The 26,341-nt window shown below is 41.9% G+C and overlaps 4 protein-coding genes across 7 annotated transcripts in view; all 4 read left to right on the top strand.

The window, feature by feature from the left end:
• Positions 1 to 26,341, top strand: part of LOC136611234 (protocadherin gamma-C5-like) — a 403,514-nt gene that overhangs the window by 75,199 nt on the left and 301,974 nt on the right. For 2 of the 4 annotated variants that reach the window (XM_066590598.1, XM_066590590.1), the window contains exon 1: positions 16,791 to 19,264. The exons of the other annotated variants lie outside the window; for them this stretch is intronic. In XM_066590598.1, coding sequence (XP_066446695.1) covers positions 16,823 to 19,264 — 2,442 coding nt within the window. In that variant the 5' untranslated portion in view covers positions 16,791 to 16,822. Of the gene's footprint in view, positions 1 to 16,790; positions 19,265 to 26,341 lie in introns of those variants that run through there. 4 annotated transcript variants of the gene reach the window in all.
• LOC136613130 (protocadherin gamma-C5-like) lies at positions 2,820 to 5,398 on the top strand. The gene has a single exon (XM_066593986.1). The coding sequence runs from the start codon at positions 2,933 to 2,935 to the stop codon at positions 5,396 to 5,398; it is 2,466 nt and encodes an 821-aa protein (XP_066450083.1). The 5' UTR covers positions 2,820 to 2,932.
• On the top strand, positions 11,456 to 13,960 carry LOC136613129 (protocadherin gamma-C5-like). Its single transcript, XM_066593985.1, has one exon. The coding sequence runs from the start codon at positions 11,495 to 11,497 to the stop codon at positions 13,958 to 13,960; it is 2,466 nt and encodes an 821-aa protein (XP_066450082.1). The 5' UTR covers positions 11,456 to 11,494.
• On the top strand, positions 22,933 to 25,511 carry LOC136613128 (protocadherin gamma-C5-like). Its single transcript, XM_066593984.1, has one exon. It carries the CDS (start codon positions 23,046 to 23,048, stop codon positions 25,509 to 25,511), a length of 2,466 nt encoding a protein of 821 aa, XP_066450081.1. The 5' UTR covers positions 22,933 to 23,045.

Below are 26,341 nucleotides of genomic sequence, written 5' to 3'. Positions count from 1 at the left end.
TCCCCTACTGCAGCTGTCACAGCAGAGGCAGAGGATCGCGATGTTCTCATGCCAGCCCCATTGAAAACAAGGTGAAACCCCTGGATTTGACTGAAGAAATCCTCTACTGCAGCTGTCACAGCCGCAGCAGGGGATCGCGATGTCCTCCTATTGGAAACAATGGGCAATATCGCAAAAAGAGAGAACATTCTATGATTTCTTTTCACGCAGCATTGCTGGAGGGAAAACATCACAAATGAGAATGAAACATTCAAAATTCATTGTTTTCGATATGATGCATTATCACTCCCTCTTGCAACGCAAGAAAATTGCCCGATCTTCTCGCCAGTGTGAAGGAGCCCTAATACCACCTGAGAATAAAGATCTCACATAATAGATCACAAACTCACCAAAGTGAAGGGTGGCGTTTTTACAGAAAACCACCTCGCATCCACTGGTACATCACATGTGCATGAGTGCGATATCCGGCCAAGTTTCACGCCCCGATATCACACGCTGGCTCAGTATTCAGGTTAAATTGCCGTGTTGGCACTTTGCGGTAAATAAATGGGTTTTGGGTGGCAGTTTGGGCACTTGGCTTCTAAAAGGTTCACCATCACTGCAATAAACCATCACATAGGAATCTGGACGTACTAGTAATGTTTGCATCAGAAGGAAGATGGGGTGATCACAAACATCCACTGTTCCTATAGTTTTATACTATCACTTGCACACACATGAAGTTATATACAGTATATTTGGCCATTTGTAGAGGTTCTTCAAAGAAGTTTAACAGAAAATAAAAGCAAGAATGCAGGAGAGTTACAGCAACATCTGTAAGTTTGTGCGGTTGCTATTCCTAGGCAGGAATAGAGTGCAGAGGATAAAAGGGCAATTAGCCCACTCAGTTTTTATCCCAAGGAGATGTGGTGCCTTGTTATTTAACCCCTTAACACACCAGGTCTTATGTTTACGTCCTGGCAGGGTGATACTGCACACTAGGAAGTAAGCTTACATCTTATGGATGTTGTGGGCTTAGAAGTGAGCCTGCACCATCCTGCAGAGAAAGGCAGCTGACTGAGAGCCAGGCTCCTGCTGCAGCAGCAGAGATTGATAAGAACAGCGAACCCTGCTGTTAACCCCCTAAATGCCGTGATCAATGCACATCGCTGCATGTAAAGGGTTCACAGAGCAATAAAGGGTTTTAAATATAAGCCCTTTCCTGAAAAACAACAAAAAATGGTGATAGAAATGAAAACCAATCTATACTCACCTTTCTTCAGCTGCCGGGGCTCAGCTGTGTCTAGTCGGCTCTTCTCCTGCAATGCTGTGAGGAGTATTCAGCAGGCAGAGATTTAAAATCCCCACCTGCTGAATGGGCTGCCTCTTTGGCTGAGCACTCTGACCAATCAGAGGCAGGTCTCAGCTATTGAATGACAGCTGAGAGCTGCTTCTGATTGGTCCCTGTGCTCAGCCAATCAGAGGCAGCACTCACCCATTCATGAATTCCACGGCTCCATTGAAGAGAATGCGTGCATTTTTTTACACTAAAATTCTGTTTATTTAGGGAAGAGCTTATATGTAAAGCTCTTCTTTGAAAAACAATTCAGGGGTGCCGGCAGACCATTGACTGCAATGAAGCCTCCGGCAGCAGCTCCATTGTAGGCAATGTATGGACCGGCATTCACGCGGGTTTTTGCAGATACATGGGTGCACACTTATGTACGCACAAAAACTTGCTCGTGTGAAGCTGTAAAATAAAAACAATGGCAGAATTTGTGTTTTCTTTCTCTGCCCCCCCAAAGAAAATTATAAAAGTTTTAAAGAAACATACAGTATGCATTTATTTAACAGTGTACCAATAAATAGAATACTGTAACCTACCGTCCTATTGAATATCACAGAATAAGGTATGCTGGCCTGAAAGAGGCCAAAAGCACACTCCGTCAAATTTGGTGAGGAGATTTCTGGACGTACACATCAAACATAGGACTCAATGTGATGTGAACTTAGCCTGAAGGGATTAAGGAGCAAACAACATGATTAAAAATATTGGTGATTGCGATGCAACAAGTAACCATGGAGCCCCACAGCCAACCCTGTAGTCATTCTGTATTCCAAAAAAACATTTTATATTCATTTAGCACAATTTTTTTTATGTTTTCCCATGTAATTGGTTTTCTAAACTTCATGACATTTACTGTAATTTTATTTCCTTCAATACGTGATTTACCTCATTCTTGATATATGACTTTAGAATAGCAAATTCTGGCTACATATACTGGCATCAGGCAGGAATTATGGAAATAGATGGAGTACCTAATAATAATAGTCATGTACTATGTAGGCCGCTGTCAACTATGTATACTGCATCTTCATTCTAACAGTCTGATAATAATTTAAATAGTTTACAATTTATAACTAAATATATTTTTAGAGCTAAAATGTTCATATGCAATAAAATACTAATATCATAATTTTAAAAAATCATATCATAATATGATTTTACTAAGAAAATGATGTGTCAGTATATATTACCAGATTATTTATACTTTTTTTCTCATACAAAGACTTGTACAGTGCTTAAAAATACTATCATTTTAAAACATATCCTTACAATATCAACATTTTCCTTTTCTGGTCTTCTTATGGGTTGCATTCTCATTATTGGCCAGTAGAGGGTAGACTTGTCATCCAGTCCTTCTTTTCAGCAATACTAGAGAATGTGCTCATGTCAGCCCTGCGCTCTCCTCCCCCTGGCTCAGTGATTCACCCTCCCATCGTTTCTCTCACACAAAGAAGAGCTGCAGCGCTGATGAGAGCCCCGTGGATGATTGTTTTCCTCAGATGGATTATATTTTTGGGAATATGGACAGATAAATTCATGATCCTCATGCAGCTGGGATTACACAGGATCTACATGACATCAAATATCAAGGCAATCATTTAAGATATGGACATCAGAGGCTTTTATCAGTGCTGGAAATGGCAAGTAGTCTGCTCCTTTCTCCTTTGTAGCTGGGGCTGGGTCTCTGGGCAGCTGCGTTATTCTATTGTTGAGGAGTCTGAGCCGGGGACATTGGTAGGAAATGTAGCTCAGGATCTGGGGATAAAACGTGCCGAGCTCTCTCAGCGCAGGATCCATCTGAGATCTGAGCAATCCCAACAATATTTCAGTGTAAATCAGGACAATGGAGGGTTGGTTGTGAAGGAGAGGATTGATAGGGAGAGCCTGTGTGGATCTAGTCCCCGCTGCTTACTGCAGTTAGAGGTTGTGGCTGAGAATCCTCTGGAGCTTATTAGTCTGCAGATAGAGATTCTGGATATTAATGATAATTCTCCCACATTCTCATCAGATGATCGTATTATAGAGATCACAGAATTATTTGCAGGTCCCGGTGATCATTTTGCCTTAGAAATTGCCAAGGATTTAGATGTCGGTGTGAATGGTGTTAGTCAGTATACACTGAATACAAATCCTTATTTCTCATTGTCTGTGAGAAGTCTTAAAGACGGAACGCTCATCCCTCAGCTGATACTAGAGAAGGTTCTAGATAGAGAAGAGAAACAAGAACATCACCTCATTCTCACAGCTATTGATGGAGGAGAACCGGCCAGATCAGGGACCTGCAGAATAACAGTCCTTGTATTAGATATTAATGATAATCCTCCAGTCTTTAATCAGTCAGTTTATAAGGTCAGTATAAGGGAGAATCTCCCATTGAAAACTGTCATATTAACCCTGAATGCGACCGATCAGGATGACGGAGCAAATGGGGAGATTGAGTTCTCCTTTGATGATCATACATCTGAATCTGCTAGAAAAATATTTTGCCTCAATGATCAAAATGGGGAGATTTATATTATTGGACTGGTAGATTTTGAAGAGCGAAACTTTTATGAATTATTTATAAAGGCCGTAGACAAAGGATTTCCAAAATTAAAAGGCAATTGTATAGTTCAAGTGGAAATACAAGATGAGAATGACAATCTCCCCGAAATTACATTTACCTCAGTGGCTAATGATATTCTGGAAAATGCACCATCTGGGGATATTGTAGGATTTATTAATGTAAATGACAAGGATTCTGGAAAGAATGGAGAAATAAGACTAAATCTATCACCAAATGTGCCTTTTAGAATAAGATCTAATCAGAATCGTTATGCATTGGTGACAGACGGGAATCTGGATAGAGAGGAAACCCCCCAATACACTATAGAGCTGACTGCCTCTGATTTAGGGTCTCCTCCTCTATACAGTAAAACCAGCGTCACCCTTAGGGTGTCAGATATTAATGATAATGCTCCGCTGTTCACACAGTCTACTTATAATGCTTTCATTAAGGAGAACAGTGACCCAGGGACTCTCCTATGTACAGTATCTGCTAGCGACCTAGATGAGGGGGTTAATTCTGATCTGGTTTACTCCATAGTGGAGAGTCAGATTGACGGCTCCTCTGTCTCATCCTTTGTCTACATTCATTCTAATGATGGGAATATATACACTCAGCGTTCCTTTGACTATGAGCAGATCCAGGTTTTCCAAATCACCATAAAGGTGGAAGACTCAGGATCTCCACAGTTATCTTCCACTGTTCCCGTCTTTCTCTTCATTCTGGATACAAATGACAATCCCCCCACCCTGCTGTATCCAGAACACTCTGAAGACCTCATTGTCCAAGAGAGGATCCCAAAGTCTACAAGTGCCGGATATCTGGTGACAAAACTGTCCGCAGTGGACCGGGACTCTGGTCACAATGCCTGGCTGCTGTTTACTCTCATCCACCCCATCAATTACTCATCATTTCAAGTGTCTAAACACACCGGAGAGGTGAGAACTGTAAGAGGATTCCAGGAAGCCGAGAACATGGAGCAACAACTTGTCATTTCTATCAGTGATCAGGGGAGTCCTCCATTATCCACCACAGTGACGGTACTTGTCAGTATGGCAGATGAGGTTATAGTGGAAAGACCCAAATCTGGGGACTTCCTGACAAATTCCAAACCCCCATCAGATATGACTCTGTATTTAATCATCTCCCTGGTGGCCATCAGCTTAGTGTCACTTGTTACCTTCATGATATTATTGGTGAAGTGTCTGAGGAAGGACAGTTATGATTGGAGCAGTAGTTGCTGTTTACTTGGTGGATCCCAATCCAAACCCTACACAGATCAGTATCAGCCAGCTCTGTACCTGAACACAGATGGGACCTTAAAGTACATGGAGGTCAGGATGGTTCCTCCAGGATCCCAGGGGCTGAGTTACCAAACTCATTTACCCCCGGCCCCGGAACAACAAGAGTTCAGTATTGTGCAGCCTGTAAATTATCCCCAACTAAAGGATTTATATCAAGAAGCCTCAACTGAGGGGGAACCACTGAATGATCCAAACAATGTAAGTGACAATATTATAGTATGATGACATTTTGAGTTGTTTGGGTCTTAAAATTAAAACAGAAATGATATGTTATAACTTAATTATTTATACTGCTTTTATTACATCTTTGAGATGTTGGTTTACTAACATCTGCTCGATAGAAATTATTAGCTTGTGGCTAGCAAATAACTTTCAGGCTTAAGATGTTGTAGTTGCAGCTAGACTCTGCTGTATGTGAGGACAACAATAGCCATAAAAATGGTGCATGATTATTAATGGATCTTTATTGGGGTATATTGTGTAATAATGCCTAGGAGCTTCAAAGTTTGCCTTTGTCGAATGGTTTTTATGTAAGAGTAATAGTAACTAAATTAACAAGTTGTTTTGTAATTATATTATTTTGTCTTAAATTTATAACATGATTTACTGTACCGTTAATAAGTAGTCTACATGGCCATATTATGAATTTTTAGCTATTTATAAATATTTAATATCTAGTGGTGTTTTTATAATTGATTATATAAATTGATTACCTACAGTATATCAAGAGGCAGTTTGCTGCTGAGCTGTTATAGTTATACTTGATCATATGTTTATACAATGATGCCTAAGGTTACAATTGCCTCCGGATAAAATATTTTCAACATCTATGGTCTCCCCTTAGCCACCTTGAGGGCTCAGTCACACGGGCGCATCGGCACCCGTACACCTGCGCCAATGCGCCCGTGTGCCTGAGCCGTTACTGCAGAAAGAAGACGGACGTCTCAACAGCGCTGATGAAAGAACACATGACCGGCAATGAAGCCGGTCACATGTTCTTTCCTCCGACGTTTCAGAGAGACGTCCGTCTTCAAGTACCGCCGTGTGCTACCTGCAGTAACTCGGATGCCGATGCGCCCATGTGACTGAGCCGTTACCGCAGAAAGAAGACAGCCGTACCTGAAGACGGACGTCTCTGCAGCGCTGATGAAAGAACACATGACCGGCAATGAAGCCGGTCACATGTTCTTTCCTCCGGCGTTTCAGAGAGATGTCCATCTTCAAGTACGGCCGTCTGCTACCTGCAGTAACTCGGATGCCAATGCGCCCGTGTGACTGAGCCCTGAAACCAGATTCAACATACAATGTCACAGACAGTCTGGATCTGTGACACATGTACTTTTCTAGAAAACCCAACAAACTAGCCAACCAGCACGGGCATTTTACTGGTAAAGCCCCGGTATTACTGAGGCACATTAACTGATGGGCCATCTAGTATTGTCTCTGTACAGTACAGTGCGGTGCTACATGTCCTGCGCTGCTCTTTACCTGGGACAGGATGAGCTGCTCCTTTAGATACGAGCTGAGGGTGACTACATTTTACTTTTCTAGTTTAGGCTCCTTTCACATATTTATGATGTGATCAGTATTTTGCATCAGTATTTAAAAGGCAAAACCAAGAGCTGAACCTGCAGAGGAAAAAACTTTTGTGTTTCTTCTGTGTTTTGGACCCACTCCTGGTTTTGGCTGACAAATATTAATGCAAAGTATTGTCTAAAATACTGCGATGCAAAGGTAGGCTGTAACGGTACTGGTGTAGCTTGTTGACACCGGAAGCTAGGGGCTGACCGGCTTTAGCTGGAGTTGAAATTCCCTAGCTTCTGATTAGCTGATGGTCTGTCTGGATATCCTCTATGGATTTATCCCTCTGCAAGGCATGCGACCCCGGTGCTGGTAGTGTTGCGCCTTCCAGGTCCCCTGGGAGTGTGCCATCTGTGCTGTCTCAGTGTGTCTGGTAGCTGTGGCCTCAGCGGCTGCTGTGTTTCCAGGCCTGCTGTGACTGTGTCCGCAGTCGCCGCTGCTGCACCCGCGCTTTCCTGTTACTATCCTACTCTCACCTGCTATGTCAGCACCTGGCGCCAATGTTACAGTCCCCAGCGTCCTCCCTTCTCCACAGGCTGGTACGGCTATCACAGTTGCAGGCGTGCTGTAATGTCTCTCCGCTGAGGGGAGCGCGGTCAAATGCAAAATATTGCCTGAAATACTGCCGTGCGAAAGTGGCCTCATTATGTCTTGTAGAGGACCCTGAAGAATCTCCTGTGCTTTACATCGAAAGTAACTTACAGCTTCCAGCACCTCTCTGACTTTTATATGTAAGGACATACTTTAGGCTGCCTGTCCACGGGTGTTGTGGAGCCACCGCCCAGGACCAGGAGCCTGCAGACGGATCTCCGCTGTCAGCCTATCTGACAGATAGGCTGACCGTGGAGAATTGCCGCCCGCAAGTGGGGAATCGCTATGACTTTCTGCTCGTGGACAGGGGGGCTGCGCTTTCCATAGCAACACTATGGAAAGTGTGCATTGCGTTCCTTGTGGCCGGAATGCAATTCAAAAGCGCCCGTGGACAGGCAGCCTTATCTGCATCAATTTTCTACTAAATTTTCTTTAAAGCAACCCACTGGTCCTAAGCTTACAAAGATGGCCACCCTGCTTCTTTGATTACATGATATACACTTTGCATTAGTATGGAATAGTAGTATGCCCATGAACAGCACTGACCAATCAAAGCAGTATTTATTGTCTTAGATGGAGTCTGATAAATATGGAGTGCAATATACATAGGAGATGTCCAGAAAGGGATAGATAATCAGGTGAGGGGTGCAGGGATTGCAAAATGAGTTTTCACTGGAGTGGCCCTTTCGTGATGCATGGATGTAGGTACTTTCAGGTTCATGTCATTGCTTTGACAATCTGTCAGCCACTTTACCAACTCTTCTGGATGATTAATATCACTCTTCTTTCTTTCTTTTGCTTCAAAAATAGCTCCATGGCTGAAGAAGTTTGGGAACCACTGCTCTGGATGATTAAAATCATTCTTCTTTCTTTCTCGCTCTAGGAAGATGATGATCACTGAATGTAGTAGATTTTACCTACTACTTGGTCATAGTGTAGATGCTTTCTTGCTTTCTGATTTTCGAGCTGCTTCTGGTATTTTCCTTGTGGGCAGAAGTGACATGTGGGTCCTATTTACTAATATATCTAAAGGAATAATTTCAGTTTGTTACATGGGGAAAGTATGGGGAATGGTTTCATAATGGTAAAATCTAATTACAATATAAATAATATAGCACATATTTTCTATTCTCTTTCTGCCCTCTTGAAAAAAATATAAAAAAGTTTAAAAAGAAACATAAGGTATGTATTTTTTTTACAGTGTACCAACATAAAAATGCTGTAACTTACTGTGCTGGCCTGAAAGACTCCAAAAGTTCACTCTTTCCACCTCTGTCAGGAATTTTACTGGACATATACATCAAACAGAGGACTCAATGTGATGTGAACTTAGCTTGAAGGAAGTAAGGAGTAAACAACATGATTATTGGTGATAGTGATGTAACAAGTAACCATGAGGCCCACAGCCAACCCTATAGTCCTGTATTCCAAAAAAGATTTTATGTTTAATTGATTTTTATCGAATTTTTCACATAACATATTCACCATCAAGTGGGTCTCGCAGGACCATATTAAAAAACAGCAAAAAATATATAACATGTAATATATGTATACATTCGTTAGTGTCTGCGGGCCGTAACTTGTAGACAGCTTCCTCCCACTATTACAAAGTAGCTAGTAATCCCCAGGCGACGATCCGCCAACTAATGAAAAGGATGGGTGACAATCACATTGATACAATTTAAGCCTTGTCAGACGAGCGTGCTTTTTGCGTGCGCAAAATGAATGCTTCTAAAAGCGTTTATATGTGCGGAATTATGGCCGCAAAATGCCGTGCACCTAACAAAGATAGAACATGCACTATCTTCAGTGCGCAATGGGCAGGAGTTTTACATTGACTCATATGGGAGCAGGAGTTAATGGAAGCTCCTGCACACGAAATAGCTTCCCCGCTGCTTACAGCAGGACATTTAAAAGGTGCTCATAGCCAGAAGCAGCTTTTAAATGTTCCCCCGTGAGCAGCGAGGTATTTTTCCTGCCCCCTGCTGGGCAACTCCCCCAACATCTCTCTGCAAGGGATTTCCCTATTGTGGGGAATAAGAGGGGAGCTTCCCCCGAAGGTGTGGGAGGAGGGGACAGGGCCAGATGGATCACCATCTAGCCCCGCTCACTATATAAAGCCACGCCCACTTACTCTCCGCTATGAGGATATCCTTCAAGATTTCCCCATAGTAGGGAGATTTAGCGGAACTATGGGGGATCTCCTCAGAGCAGGGAGAGTGAGCGGACCTATATGGGATTTCCCCATAGCAGGGGGCAGAGAGCGGAGCAATAAGGGCTCCTTCCCACAGATGGATTTCCGCCGTGTTGCCCGCAGCTATTAGGTTCTATTGAACCTAATAGCTCAATGCTCAATGCTCACGGTGCGGAATTCCATCACGGAATTCCGCACCGTGAAGTCACCCGACCTCACCCGCGGCATGCTCTATTTTCCGCGGGTGTATGCGCGGACGGCTTCCATTGCATTCAATGGAAGCCCGTCCGTCACGCTATCTGGCGCTGTAGCACAGCGGAAGATAGCGTGAAACCGCTTCCCCGGACGGCGCGTCACATGATGCTGCGGCACATGCGCGCCAAAGCGTCGTGCGGGACTGAAGACGCCGGATCCGCAGGTAAGTATGGGGTCTCTGGGGGGCGCCGTCATGGCCGTGTGCAGCCGGCCTAAGGGATTAAACCTTCGCCCCGCTCCATCTCTCAGTGCTATGGGGAAACCCCCCATAGCTCTGCTGTCTCCTCCTGGAGCAGCTGCGCTTCTCCAAGCACAGCAGCTCCAGTGAATGGGCAATGTTTCATGTGATGCCCATATAAAACATTGCCCATTCACGTGTTTTCAGCGCATGCGAGCGGCGCCTTTTTTTTGTGTGCCTACTATTTAGAAAATATAGAAAAAATAGAAATAAGGGGAAAGGGAGGGTGTGGGGGTAAACGGATAATTAAATAAGTAAATAAATAATAAAAAAAAATAATGATTTACCTTAATCCTGCTAAATAACTTTAGAATAGCAAATACCTCTTCCTACATATACTGGCACCAGGCAGGAATTCATGGAAACAGTAGAAGTACCAAATAATAAGGCCTCATGCAAATCAAGCAGCGGATTCCTCGCTTGTCAGCAGGCGCGGACAATCCACTGCTCAATGTGCCCATTGATGTGTGTGGAGATTCATCTCTCCACGCACAGCAGCGGATTTTATTTGCGGCCACTACGTGTTGAAATAAAATCACAACATGCTCTATTTTTGGAGTGGATACACAGGGACGGCTTTCATTGAAGTCAATGGAAGCTGGGTCTCCCGCGGCACTTCTGCAATAAGCATTACAGTAGTGTCGCAGATCTGCGTCAGTGCCTAGGCGACGTGGTGTCTTCTGTATGGCTCATGTGTGCCTTGACACCAGCGGCACATCCACATAAGGAAAGAAGATGACTTCTGACAGGTATGCCGAGTCGCAGGCAGCGGGCACGCATGGATTCCATGCGCGATTTCCCAAACAGAATCGGTGCGTGCCGTGTGCATGAGGCCTAATAGTTCTGCACTATGTAGGACATTTTCAACTATTTTGTACTGTACCTTCATTGTCTGATAATTATTTAAACAATTTACTGTTAATAAATAAATATATTTAAATAAAATACTAACAAAAATATTTCCCTATTATCTTAATAAACAGATACTGGAAAATTCATAATATGATTGTACTAATAAGAATATGTGTTGGTATATATTACCAGATTATTTCTTTATACTTATTTTCTGCTGGAATGACTTGTATAGTGCTTAAAATACTATAATTTGAAAAGATATTATTCCAATATAAACATTTTCCTTTTGTGTTCTACTTGTGGGCTGCATTCTCACTATTGGCCAGTAGAGGGTAGTCTTGTCATCCAGTCCTTCATTTCAGCAGCACTAGAGAATGTGCTCATGTCAGCCCTGCGCTCTCCTCCCCCTGGCTCAGTGATTCACCCTCCCATCGTTTCTCTCACACAAAGAAGAGCTGCAGCGCTGATGAGAGCCCTTTGGATGTTTGTTTTCCTCAGATGGATTATATTTTTGGGAATATGGACAGATAAATTCATGACCCTCATGCAGCTGGGACTACACAGGATCTACATGACATCAAATATCAAGGCAATCATTTAAGATATGGACATCAGAGGCTTTTGTCAGTGCTGGAAATGGCAAGTAGTCTGCTCCTTTCTCCTTTGTAGCTGGGGCTGGGTCTCTGGGCAGCTGCGATATTCTATTGTTGAGGAGTCTGAGCTGGGGACATTGGTAGGAAATGTAGCTCAGGATCTGGGGATAAAACGTGCCGAGCTCTCTCAGCGCAGGATCCATCTGAGATCTGAGCAATCCCAACAGTATTTCAGTGTAAATCAGGACAATGGAGGGTTGGTTGTGAAGGAGAGGATTGATAGGGAGAGCCTGTGTGGATCTAGTCCACGCTGCTTACTGCAGTTAGAGGTTGTGGCTGAGAATCCTTTGGAGCTTATTAGTCTGGAGATAGAGATTCTGGATATTAATGATAATTCTCCCACATTCTCATCTAATGATCAGATTATAGAGATCACAGAGGTGTTTACAAGCCCTGGGGAACATTTTGCATTAGAGATTGCTGAGGATTTAGATGTCGGTGTGAATGGTGTCAGTCAGTATACACTGAATACAAATCCTTATTTCTCATTGTCTGTGAAGAATCGTAAGGACGGAACGCTCATCCCTCAGCTGATACTAGAGAAGGTTTTAGATAGAGAAGAGAAACAAGAACATCACCTCATTCTCACAGCTATTGATGGAGGAGAACCGGCCAGATCAGGGACCTGCAGAATAACAGTCCTTGTATTAGATATTAATGATAATCCTCCAGTCTTTAATCAGTCAGTTTATAAAGTCAGCATAAGGGAGAATCTGCCATTGAAAACTGTCATATTAACCCTGAATGCGACAGATCAGGATGACGGAGCAAATGGGGAGATTGAGTATTCCTATGATGGCCACACTTCTAAAGCTGCTAGAGAATTGTTTTTTCTGAATGATAAAAATGGGGAGATTCATATAAATGGACTGGTGGATTTTGAAGAACAGAACTTTTATGAATTATATATAAAGGCCGTAGACAAAGGTTTTCCCAGATTAAAAGGAAACTCTATAGTTCAAGTGGAAATAGAAGATGAGAATGACAATGTCCCTGAAATTACATTTACCTCAGTGGCTAATGATATTCCGGAAAATGCACCATCTGGGGATGTTGTAGGATTTATTAATGTAAGAGACAAGGATTCTGGGAAAAATGGAGAAATAAGATTAGACTTATCACCAAATGTGCCTTTTAAGATTAGACCTGTTAAAAACCGTTATGCATTGGTCATAGATGGGAATCTGGATAGAGAGGAAACCCCCCAATACACTATAGAGCTGACAGCCTCTGATTTAGGGTCTCCTCCTCTATACAGTAAAACCAGCGTCACCCTCAGGGTGTCAGATATTAATGATAATGCTCCGCTGTTCACACAGTCTACTTATAATGCTTTCATTAAGGAGAACAGTGACCCAGGGACTCTCCTATGTACAGTATCTGCTAGCGACCTAGATGAGGGGGTTAATTCTGATCTGGTTTACTCCATAGTGGAGAGTCAGATTGACGGCTCCTCTGTCTCCTCCTTTGTCTACATTCATTCTAATGATGGGAATATATACGCTCAGCGCTCCTTTGACTATGAGCAGATCCAGGTTTTACAAATCACCATAAAGGTAGAAGACTCAGGATCTCCTCAGTTATCTTCCACTGTTCCCGTCTTTCTCTTCATTCTGGATAAAAATGACAATCCCCCCACCCTGCTGTATCCAGAACACTCTGAAGACCTCATTGTCCAAGAGAGGATCCCAAAGTCTACAAGTGCCGGATATCTGGTGACAAAACTGTCCGCAGTGGATCTGGACTCTGGTCACAATGCCTGGCTGCTGTTTACTCTCATCCACCCCATCAATTACTCATCATTTCAAGTGTCTAAGCACACTGGAGAGGTGAGAACTGTAAGAGGATTCCAGGAAGCCGAGAACATGGAGCAACAACTTGTCATTTCTATCAGTGATCAGGGGAGTCCTCCATTATCCACCACAGTGACGGTACTTGTCAGTATGGCAGATGAGGTTATAGTGGAAAGACCCAAATCTGGGGACTTCCTGACAAATTCCAAACCCCCATCAGATATGACTCTGTATTTAATCATCTCCCTGGTGGCCATCAGCTTAGTGTCACTTGTTACCTTCATGATATTATTGGTGAAGTGTCTGAGGAAGGACAGTTATGATTGGGGCAGTAGTTGCTGTTTACTTGGTGGATCCCAATCCAAACCCTACACAGATCAGTATCAGCCGGCTCTGTACCTGAACACAGACGGGACCTTAAAGTACATGGAGGTCAGGATGGTTCCTCCAGGGTCCCAGGGGCAGAGTTACCAAACTCATTTACCCCCGGCCCAGGAACAACAAGATTTCAGTATTGTGCAGCCTGTAAATTATCCTCAACTAAAGGATATATATCAAGAAGCCTCATCTGAGGGGGAATCACTGAATGATCCAAGTAATGTAAGTTATAATTTTGCAGTTTGATGACATGTTGAGTTATTTAGGTGTTAAAAATCAAAATTAAAATGACTTGTTAAATTTTATTTAAACTGCTTGTTTTATAACTTTGCGATATTGTTATACTAATGTCTGCTTGATATAAAGTATTCGCCTTTGACTAGCACATAACTTTTTGGGTTTAGATGTTGGAACCGGATTCTGCTTTGTGAGCGCACCTATTGGCTTCTCTGACAAATACGAGGACAACAATACTAATAAAAATAGTTCTTGATTGATGTATATATTGTAATAATGCCTAGGAGCCTCAAAGTTTGCCTTTGTCGATTGGTCTTTATGTAAGAGTAATAGTAACTAAATTAGCGAATTGTTTTGTAATTACATTACATTATCTAGACTTTGTAAGATTATTTGTTGTTGTTAGGCGTTTGGTCGTTCATGTCGTTTAGTCCTCCGTGACCCTAAAGGCGAGCCCTCTCCATTTTTTTCGGTTTTACATTATTTACCTTACTATTTAAAAATAGTCTACATGGCCATAGTATTCAGCTATTTATAAATAGTTGATGTCTAGGGGTGTTTTTATGACCTTTGTTGCCTTATATGTTGATTACCTACAGTATATCAAGAGGCAGTTTGCTGCTGAGCTTGATGATAGTTATACTTTATCATGTGTTTATACAATGATGCCTAAGGTTACAATAGCCTCCGGATACAATATTTGTAACATCTATGGTCTTTCCTCGCCAGCTTGAAACCAGATTCAACATACAATGTCACAGACAGTCTGGATCTGCAGCACATGGGGCCCCACAGCAAAACCTATAGTCATTCTGTATTCCAAAAAAGATTTTATGTTTAATAGATTTTTATTGCATTTTACATATAAAATATCCATCAACAATTGGGTCTCGCAGGACCATATTACAAAGCAGCAATGAAGAATATAACATGTAACATACGTATACACTCGTAAATGTCTGCGGGCCGTATCCTGTAGATAGCTTCCTCCTACTATCGTAAAGTAGAGTAACAGTGAGGAAAGCAGCCGGTAATCCACAGGCGACGATCCACCAACGAATGAAAAGGATGGGTAACAATCATATTGATACAATCTAAATAGGAGACTGAAGTCTTCAGTTTATAGAAGTAAAGAGAAAGAAAGAAGAAAATATAGAAGAGAACAGAAATAAGGGGAAAGGGAGGGAGGGTGTGGGGGGAAGCGGAAAAGTACATTTTAAAAAAACGTAAATAAGTAAGTAATAAAAAAATATATAAATATATATCATAAGGGAAAATTAGTGCCTGACTAGGAACACCAGCCACCCAGGGGAGTGTCCAAAATCATTTTGGAGTCTAACCACAAGCCCTTAGGACTCTTAGGCTGGGTTCTCACAGGGCGGAATCCAAGCGGAAATCTCATGGTTTTGCCACAGCGAAAACTGTGGGATTTTCAACTGGAAAGCGCTGCTTCAAAACCCGCAGCACTTAGCTATGGGTCTTGGAGCGGCTTCACCTCATGCTTTTCAATTGCGGCCAGCGCTCCCACAAAGAACCGCGCGGCCGCAGCGAGAAAAAAAAATCATGCTGCGGTCCTGGGGTCCGCGCCGCAGCGCCGGTTTCTGCTGGATTTGCCGCGATGGATTGGCCGTCCCTCGTAGAGGAAATTTTTGACAAATCTCGTCCACATGGCTGGCTAATCCTGGGATTATCGGCCGCAGGCTGATTTGCCACAGCAGAATTCAACACAGAATTTCCGTGGCAAATCCGCCCAGCGTGAACCCAGTCTACTAGAAGAAGTTCTGAAACTCCACAGAAGATTCAAAGTCTATCCCAGGTTGCCATATATTTGTCAGCTTCCATTGAGCGTTCCACACACAGTTTCTCCATGTGGCATAGGTGGGACTTTTTTTGCTGCAATTCAGAAATGGAAGGAACCCGTGCGGACCGCCAATGGCGTGGAACTGCCCGAGTGACTGCTAGGCCAAACCAGAGCAAGTCCTTTTTCTGTGAACCAATTGACCAAAAATGATTTTATGTTCAACTAACACAGATTATTTTCTTATGTTTTACCATGTCATAAGTTTTCTGAATATCATGACATTTTCTATAATTTGATTTTCTTGAATGCATAATTTACCTTATTCTTGCTATATGACTTTATAATAGCAAAAACCTCTTGCTACTTATACTGGCACCAGGCAGGAATTCATGGAAATAGAAGGAGTGGATAATAATAATAGTTATGAACTATGTAGGCTGTTGTCGATTATTTATACTGTGTTTTCATTGTAATAGTCTGTAATAATTTAAACAATTTACAGTTAATAACTAAATATATTTATCAGTGATAAAAGGCTCATATACAAAAAAAAAAAGGAACAAAAATATTTCCCTACTATATCAATAAACAGATACTGGTAAATTCATAATATGATTTTACTAAGAAAATCATGTGTGTAAATATATATTACCAGATTATTTATGTATCCTTTTTTCTCATGGAATGACTTGTACAGTGCTTAAAAATACTAAAATTTAAAAACAAATCCATCCAATATCAATATTTTCCTTTTGTGTTTTTCTTGTGGGCTGCATTCTCACTATTGGCCAGTAGAGGGAAGTCTTGTCATCCAGTTCTTTACTTTACTAATACCAGAGAATGTGCTCATGTCAGCCCTGCGCTCTCCTCCCCCTGGCTCAGTGATTCACCCTCCCATCCTTTCTCTCACACAAAGAAGAGCTGCAGCGCTGATGAGAGCCCTGTGGATGATTGTTTTCCTCAGATGGATTATATTTTGGGGAATATGGACAGATAAAATCACGATCCTCATGCAGCTGGGATTACACAGCATCTACATGACATCAAATATCAAGGAAATCATTTAAGATATGGACATCAGAGGCTTTTGTCAGTGCTGGAAATGGCAAGTAGTCTGCTCCTTTCTCCTTTGTAGCTGGGGCTGGGTCTCTGGGCAGCTGCGTTATTCTATTGTTGAGGAGTCTGAGCCGGGGACATTGGTAGGAAATGTAGCTCAGGATCTGGGGATAAAACGTGCAGAGCTCTCTCAGCGCAGGATCCATCTTAGATCTGAGCAATCCCAACAATATTTCAGTGTAAATCAGGACAATGGAGGGTTGGTTGTGAAGGAGAGGATTGATAGGGAGAGCCTGTGTGGATCTAGTCCCCGCTGCTTACTGCAGTTAGAGGTTGTGGCTGAGAATCCTCTGGAGCTTATTAGTCTGGAGATAGAGATTCTGGATATTAATGATAATTCTCCTATATTCTCATCTAAAGATCATGTTATAAAGATAACAGAGGTGTTTACGAGCCCCGGGGAACGTTTTGCGTTAGAAATTGCAAAGGATTTAGATGTCGGTGTGAATGGTGTCAGTCAGTATACACTGAATACAAATCCTTATTTCTCATTGTCTGTGAAGAATCGTAAGGATGGAACGCTCATCCCTCAGCTGATACTAGAGAAGGTTTTAGATAGAGAAGAGAAACAAGAGCATCACCTCATTCTCACAGCTATTGATGGAGGAGAACCGGCCAGATCAGGGACCTGCAGAATAACAGTCCTTGTATTAGATATTAATGATAATCCTCCAGTCTTTAATCAGTCAGTTTATAAGGTCAGTATAAGGGAGAATCTGCCATTGAAAACTGTCATATTAACCCTGAATGCAACAGATCAGGATGACGGAGCAAATGGGGAGATTGAGTATTCCTATGATGGGCACACGTCCGAATCTGCTATAGAAATATTTACTCTCAATGATCAAAATGGGGAGATTTATATTAATGGACTTCTTGATTTTGAAGAACAGAACTTTTATGAATTGTCTATTAAGGCTGCAGACAAAGGTGTTCCCAACTTAAAAGGAAACTGCATAGTTCAAGTGGAAATAGAAGATGTGAACGACAATGTCCCTGAAATTACATTTACCTCAGTGGCTAATGATATTCCGGAAAATGCACCATATGGGGATGTTGTAGGATTTATAAATGTAAGAGACAAGGATTCTGGGAAAAATGGAGAAATAAGATTAGACTTATCACCAAATGTGCCTTTTAGAATAAGATCTAATCAGAATCGTTATGCATTGGTGACAGATGGGAATCTGGATAGAGAGGAAACCCCCCAATACACTATAGAGCTGACAGCCTCTGATTTAGGGTCTCCCCCTCTATACAGTAAAACCAGCGTCACCCTCAGGGTGTCAGATATTAATGATAATGCTCCGCTGTTCACACAGTCTTCTTATAATGCTTTCATTAAGGAGAACAGTGACCCAGGGACGCTCCTATGTACAGTATCTGCTAGCGACCTAGATGAGGGGGTTAATTCTGATCTGGTTTACTCCATAGTGGAGAGTCAGATTGACGGCTCCTCTGTCTCCTCCTTTGTCTACATTCATTCTAATGATGGGAATATATACGCTCAGCGCTCCTTTGACTATGAGCAGATCCAGGTTTTACAAATCACCATAAAGGTGGCAGACTCAGGATCTCCACAGTTATCTTCCACTGTTCCCGTCTTCCTCTTCATTCTGGATACAAATGACAATCCCCCCACCCTGCTGTATCCAGAACACTCTGAAGACCTCATTGTCCAAGAGAGGATCCCAAAGTCTACAAGTGCCGGATATCTGGTGACAAAACTGTCCGCAGTGGATCTGGACTCTGGTCACAATGCCTGGCTGCTGTTTACTCTCATCCACCCCATCAATTACTCATCATTTCAGGTGTCTAAACACACCGGAGAGGTGAGAACTGTAAGAGGATTCCAGGAAGCCGAGAACATGGAGCAACAACTTGTCATTTCTATCAGTGATCAGGGGAGTCCTCCATTATCCACCACAGTGACGGTACTTGTCAGTATGGCAGATGAGGTTATAGTGGAAAGACCGAAATCTGGGGACTTCCTGACAAATTCCAAACCCTCATCAGATATGACTCTGTATTTAATCATCTCCCTGGTGGCCATCAGCTTAGTGTCACTTGTTACCTTCATGATATTATTGGTGAAGTGTCTGAGGAAGGACAGTTATGATTGGGGCAGTAGTTGCTGTTTACTTGGTGGATCCCAATCCAAAGCCTACACAGATCAGTATCAGCCGGCTCTGTACCTGAACACAGACGGGACCTTAAAGTACATGGAGGTCAGGATGGTTCCTCCAGGATCCCAGGGGCAGAGTTACCAAACTCATTTACCCCCGGCCCCGGAACAACAAGATTTCAGTATTGTGCAGCCTGTAAATTATCCCCAACTAAAGGATATATATCAAGAAGCCTCAACTGAGGGGGAATCACTGAATGATCCCAACAATGTAAGTGGTGATATTATAGTCTGATGACATTTTTAGCTGTTTAGGTTTTTAAATTGAAAAGGAAATTAAATGTTATAATTTGATAATACTGGTTTTATTACAACTTTGAGATATTGGCTAGCACGTAACTTTCAGCATTAAGATGTTGTAGTTGCTTTGTGAGCGCACCTATTGGCTTCTCTGACGTATACGAGGACAACAATATTAATAAAAATAGTAAATGATTGGTAATAGTTTTTATTGATGTATATTGTGTAATATGGCCGAGGAACTTCAAATTTTGTCTTTGTCGATTGGTCTTTTTGTAAGAATAATAGCACCTGAATATACAAGTTGTTTTGTAATTACTTTACATTGTCTTAAATTATTTGTGTTGTTAGGCTTGTAGTCGTGCATGACTCTCGGCGAACCTAAAGACGAGCTCCCTCAATGGGAGGTTTTCCATTATTTACTTTACTATTAAAAAATAGTCTATATGGCCATAATATGAATATTCAGCTTTTTATAACTATTTGATGTCTAGGGGTGTTTTTCTAGCCTTTGTTGCTTTATAAATTAATTACCTACGGTATATCAAGAGGCAGTTTGCTGCTGAGCTGTTATAGTTATACTTGATCATATGTTTATACAATGATGCCTAAGGTTACAATAGCCTCTGGATACAATATTTTCAACATCTATAGTCTTTCCCTAGCCAGCTTGAAACCAGATTCAACATACAATGTCACAGACAGTCCAGATCTGTGGCACATGCACTTTTCAAGAAAGTCCAGCCAACCAGCACGGGCATTTCACCGGTAAAACCCCTGTATAACTGAAGCGCATGTACTGATGGGCCATCTAGTATTGTCTCTCTACAGTACAGTGCGGTGCTACATGTCCTGCGCTGCTCTTTGCCTGTGACAGGATGAGCTGCTCCTTTAGATACCAGCTGATGGTGACTCCATTGTACTTTTTTGGTTTAGGCTCCTTTCACACATTTATGATATAATCAGTATTTTGCATCAGTATTTAAAAGCCAAAACCAAGAGCTGAACCTGCAGAGAAATAAACTAGAATACAAAGGTCTGCATTTCTTCTGTGTTCTGGACCCACTCCTGGTTTTGGCTGACAAATATTAATGCAAAGTATTGCCTAAAATATCGCCATGCAAAGGTGGCCTTGTTGTGTACCATTAAGAACCCTGAAGAAGCTCATGCCCTCTATATAGAACATGATTTATAGCTTCCAGCACCTCTCAGACGTTTATATGTAAAGACTTACTGTATTTTTCGCTTTATAAGACGCACCTAGATTTTAGAGGAGGAAAATAGGAAAAAAATATTGTGAACTCCCCCAGACCAGGCAGGGAGATATTACAGGAGGAATAAAGAGTAGCAGTACTGCCACGGAATGAAGTATATACCACTTGTCAACCTGCCATTCAGGATCCAGGAAAGCTGCGTGTAAATGTAATGGTGATCTTATTACTTATCACCCAGCTTTGTAAGAGCCTTGAATGTCATGTTTGACTGGTTATAGCAATACATGTTGTATACATGCTTGCATAACTCTGCATTTGGCATTCAGGATCCTGGAAGAGCTGATTGACAATGTAATGAGGATTCCATTAGCTGCTCCTCAACTTTTCAAGATCCTGCATGGCATGTCTCATTATGGAGAGGTATGGTGTATATATCTGTTCACAACTAGGCACAAATGTATACACCATACAGGCAGCTCTCTTCCCTCTCCCGTCCCCCTCTGCTATGTAGCCTTGGCATTTATAGAGGTTCTTCAAAGATGTCCATTTGCTCAGATCTCATGGTGCCCTATCTCCCTGGTTTCCTCTTGCTCTTTTACTTTCTCTCTCCCTCCTGTTACCCCTGCCTGTGATCAGGGCATGCTCTCCCCTGGGATGCTGTCAGGTGCTCAGGGTTCTTTAATCTGTATTACGCCCCCGGTGTCATTGTCTACACCTGCTCAGCAAGTGTGGGAATGTCAAGTGTCCCATCCCAGCAGCAATGACTCTGGCTACAGGTCCTCTGATCTCTACTTTATGTCCTTCCCAACCTCACCAGAGAGCTCAGGAAAATACCAGCCGCAGGTGTGCAACTATGGACCGAGATGTCATGTTCTATATAGAACCAGGCGTGATCCCCCTACAGCTCATTGATGAGGGGAGCACCAGTTCCCTTTCATTAATGAGCTGTTTGTACAAGTGCTGGACGCTGCTATGGATCAGACCTGCGATGTTTATCAGACTGTTGGCTCCATAGCAGGAGCCGCCCACCCGTACAACAGCTCCCTGTTGGAGTCTGCTTGCGGGACTCAAAATGCAGCATGCCGCGATTCTCCATGGTGAGCCTATCTGTCAGAGAGAGTTTCAGCAACGTCCGTAACTTTGTGAGGTCGCTATTCCCAGTTGGGGACAGAGTGCAGATGATAAAACGGCAAAGTGTCTTGCAATTTGCCCATTCAGTTTTTATGTCAAGGGGTCACAGTGCCTGGTTATTTAAATTATAAATACCAGCTCTACCACATCTCTTTAGGTGCCTCCTATCAGGGGCATGTGTTGGGAGTGCCTCCTGATATTTTTCTAAGAGGCATCTCAATGAATAGGTATACACACCCCATTGTCTAGGTATACAGCGGGATGTGGCACATAGGGTCCCATAACATAAAGTATATACCATGCAGTATGTATTTTTTAATAAAGTGTACCAATGTATGTAATACTGAAACCTACTGTCCTATTGCATACCATTGAGAAAAAGCATGCTGGCCTGAAAGCATACTTCTTCAACCTCGGTGAGGAGGTATCTGGGGATACACATCAAACATAGGACTCAATGTGATGTGATCTTAGTCTGAAGGAAATAAGGAGCAAACAACGTGAGTAAAAACACTGGTAATAGCGATGTAACAAATAACCATGGAGCCCCACAGAAAACCCTGTATTCCAAAAAAGATTTTAAATTCAAACTGCACAGCTTATTTCCTTATGTTTTACCATGTTTTCAAAACATCATGACATTTTCTGTAATTTGATTTCCTTGAATGCTATATAACTTTAGAATAGCCAATACCTCTTCCTACATATACTGTCACCAGGCAGGAATGCATGGAAATAGGAGTAGCTAATAATAATAGTTATGAACTATAGAGGCGGCTTACAAAGGTTTATACTGTATCATCATAGTAATAGTCTGATAATAATAATTTAAACAATTTACAGTTAATAGCTAAATATATTTATCAGTGATAAAATGTTCATATACAATAAAATAGTAGCAAAAATAATTCCCTACTCTATCAATAAGCAATAATGGTAAATTCATAATATGGTTTTACTAAGAAAATTATGTTTCAGCATATAATACCAGATTATTTATTTATACTTATTTTCTGATGGAATTACTTGTATAGTGCTTAAAAATACTATAATTTTAAAACATATTCTTCCAAAATCAACATTTTCCTTTTCTCGTCTACTCATTGGCTGCATTCTCACTATTGGCCAGCAGAGGGTAGTCTTGTCATCCAGTCCTTCATTTCAGCAGCACTAGAGAATATGCTCATGTCAGCCCTGCGCTCTCCTCCCCCTGGCTCAGTGATTCACCCTCCCATCGTTTCTCTCACACAAAGAAGAGCTGCAGCGCTGATGAGAGCCCTGTGGATGATTGTTTTCCTCAGATGGATTATATTTTTGGGAATATGGACAGATAAATTCATGATCCTCATGCAGCTGGGATTACACAGGATCTACATGACATCAAATATCAAGGCAATCATTTAAGATATGGACATCAGAGGCTTTTGTCAGTGCTGGAAATGGCAAGTAGTCTGCTCCTTTCTCCTTTGTAGCTGGGGCTGGGTCTCTGGGCAGCTGCGTTATTCTATTGTTGAGGAGTCTGAGCCGGGGACATTGGTAGGAAATGTAGCTCAGGATTTGGGGATAAAACGTGCAGAGCTCTCTCAGCGCAGGATCCATCTGAGATCTGAGCAATCCAAACAATATTTCAGTGTAAATCAGAACAATGGAGGGTTGGTTGTGAAGGAGAGGATTGATAGGGAGAGCCTGTGTGGATCTAGTCCCCGCTGCTTACTGCAGTTAGAGGTTGTGGCTGAGAATCCTCTGGAGCTTATTAGTCTGGAGATAGAGATTCTGGATATTAATGATAATTCTCCCACATTCTCATCTAATCATCGTATTATAGAGATCACAGAATTACTTACAAGTCCCGGTGTTTGGTTTGCATTAGAGATTGCAGAGGATTTAGATGTCGGTGTGAATGGTGTTAGTCAGTATACACTGAATACAAATCCTTATTTCTCATTGTCTGTTAAGAATCGTAAGGATGGAACGCTCATCCCTCAGCTGATACTAGAGAAGGTTTTAGATAGAGAAGAGAAACAAGAACATCACCTCATTCTCACAGCTATTGATGGAGGAGAACCGGCCAGATCAGGGACCTGCAGAATAACAGTCCTTGTATTAGATATTAATGATAATCCTCCAGTCTTTAATCAGTCAGTTTATAAAGTCAGTATAAGGGAGAATCTGCCATTGAAAACTGTCATATTAACCCTGAATGCGACAGATCAGGATGACGGAGCAAATGGGGAGATTCAGTTCTCCTTTGATGATCACACATCTGGATCTGCTAGAAAAATATTTTCTCTTAATGATCAAAATGGGGAGATTCATATTAATGGACTGGTGGATTTTGAACAGCAGAACTTTTATGAATTATCTATAAAGGCTGTAGACAAAGGTGTTCCCAAATTAGTAGGAAACTGCATAGTTCAAGTGGAAATACAAGATGAGAATGACAATCTCCCCAAAATTACATTTACCTCAGTGGCTAATGATATTCTGGAAAATGCACCATCTGGGGATGTTGTAGGATTTATTAATGTAGTTGACAAGGATTCTGGGAAAAATGGAGAAATAAGATTGGATTTATCACCAAATGTGCCTTTTAAGATCAGACCTGTTAAAAATCGTTATGCATTGGTGATAGATGGGAATCTGGATAGAGAGGAAACCCCCCAATACACTATAGAGCTGACAGCCTTTGATTTAGGGTCTCCTCCTCTATACAGTAAAACCAGCGTCACCCTCAGGGTGTCAGATATTAATGATAATGCTCCGCTGTTCACACAGTCTACTTATAATGCTTTCATTAAGGAGAACAGTGACCCAGGGACTCTCCTATGTACAGTATCTGCTAGCGACCTAGATGAGGGGGTTAATTCTGATCTGGTTTACTCCATAGTGGAGAGTCAGATTGACGGCTCCTCTGTCTCCTCCTTTGTCTACATTCATTCTAATGATGGGAATATATACGCTCAGCGTTCCTTTGACTATGAGCAGATCCAGGTTTTACAAATCACCATAAGGGTAGAAGACTCAGGATCTCCACAGTTATCTTCCACTGTTCCCGTCTTTCTCTTCATTCTGGATACAAATGACAATCCCCCCACCCTGCTGTATCCAGAACACTCTGAAGACCTCATTGTCCAAGAGAGGATCCCAAAGTCTACAAGTGCCGGATATCTGGTGACAAAACTGTCCGCAGTGGATCTGGACTCTGGTCACAATGCCTGGCTGCTGTTTACTCTCATCCACCCCATCAATTACTCATCATTTCAGGTGTCTAAACACACCGGAGAGGTGAGAACTGTAAGAGGATTCCAGGAAGCCGAGAACATGGAGCAACAACTTGTCATTTCTATCAGTGATCAGGGGAGTCCTCCATTATCCACCACAGTGACGGTACTTATTAGTATGGCAGATGAGGTTATAGTGGAAAGACCAAAATCTGGGGACTTCCTGACACATTCCAAACCCCCATCAGATATGACTCTGTATTTAATCATCTCCCTGGTGGCCATCAGCTTAGTGTCACTTGTTACCTTCATGATATTATTGGTGAAGTGTCTGAGGAAGGACAGTTATGATTGGGGCAGTAGTTGCTGTTTACTTGGTGGATCCCAATCCAAACCCTACACAGATCAGTATCAGCCGGCTCTGTACCTGAACACAGACGGGACCTTAAAGTACATGGAGGTCAGGATGGTTCCTCCAGGGTCCCAGGGGCAGAGTTACCAAACTCATTTACCCCCGGCCCCGGAACAGCAAGATTTCAGTATTGTGCAGCCTGTAAATTATCCTCAACTAAAGGATATATATCAAGAAGCCTCAACTGAGGGGGAATCACTGAATGATCCAAACAACGTAAGTGACAATATTATAGTCTGATGACATTTTTAGTTGTTTATGTATTAAAATTGAAACAGAAATGATGTGTTATAACTTAATTATTTATACTGCTTTTATTGTTGATAACCTGTTGATATTGTTATACTAACGTCTGCTTGATATAAATTATTCGCCTCTGGCTAGCACATAACGTGTGGGCCTAAGATATTGCAGCCAGATTCTGCTTTGTGAGCGCACCTATTGGCTTCTCTGACAAATAGGAGGACAACAATAGTAATAAAAGTGGTTCTTGATTGATGTATATTCTGTAATACTGCCTAGCAGCTTCAAATTTTGCCTTTGTTGATTGGTCTTTATGTAAGAATATTAGTAATTAAATTAATAAGTTGTTTTGTAATTACATTACATTGCCTTAAATTTATAACATTATTTGTTGTTATTACGCATTTATTCATGCCCAATCCTCGGCGATCCCAGAGGAGAGCTCTCTCCATGTATTTCGGTTTTACATTTTTTACTTTTAAAAAATATTCTACATGGTCATAATATAAATATTCAGGTATTTATAAAGAATTGAAGTCTAGCGGTGCTTTTATAACCTTTGTTGCTTTATAAATTGATTACCTACAGTAAGGCCCAATGCCCACGGATGGATTATCGCTGCGGAAATCGCAGCCAGACAATCGCTGTGAATTTCGAAGCAATAACCGTCTATAGACATGTTTTGTTAAATGATTCTCCCCTGCCCATGAGCGGAAATCAACTGCAATTTTCCACTCACGGAGGAGAATCGCAGGATGCTCTATTTTGTGCAGAAAAATGCACGGACAGCTTCGATTGTAATTAATGGAAGCCGTCCGTCCCGTGAC

Source organism: Eleutherodactylus coqui, chromosome 2, assembly GCF_035609145.1.
Source record: "Eleutherodactylus coqui strain aEleCoq1 chromosome 2, aEleCoq1.hap1, whole genome shotgun sequence".
In the NCBI taxonomy this organism is placed as follows: domain Eukaryota; kingdom Metazoa; phylum Chordata; class Amphibia; order Anura; family Eleutherodactylidae; genus Eleutherodactylus; species Eleutherodactylus coqui.
Note: the sequence above shows the minus strand (reverse complement) of the source record. Positions and strands in the feature narration are given on the sequence as shown.

Excerpts from the sequence above, each read along its gene's own strand:
- LOC136613130 (XM_066593986.1), top strand. The coding sequence starts at position 2,933 with ATGGACATCAGAGGCTTTTATCAGTGCTGGAAATGGCAAGTAGTCTGC.
- LOC136613128 (XM_066593984.1), top strand. The coding sequence starts at position 23,046 with ATGGACATCAGAGGCTTTTGTCAGTGCTGGAAATGGCAAGTAGTCTGC.
- LOC136613129 (XM_066593985.1), top strand. The coding sequence starts at position 11,495 with ATGGACATCAGAGGCTTTTGTCAGTGCTGGAAATGGCAAGTAGTCTGC.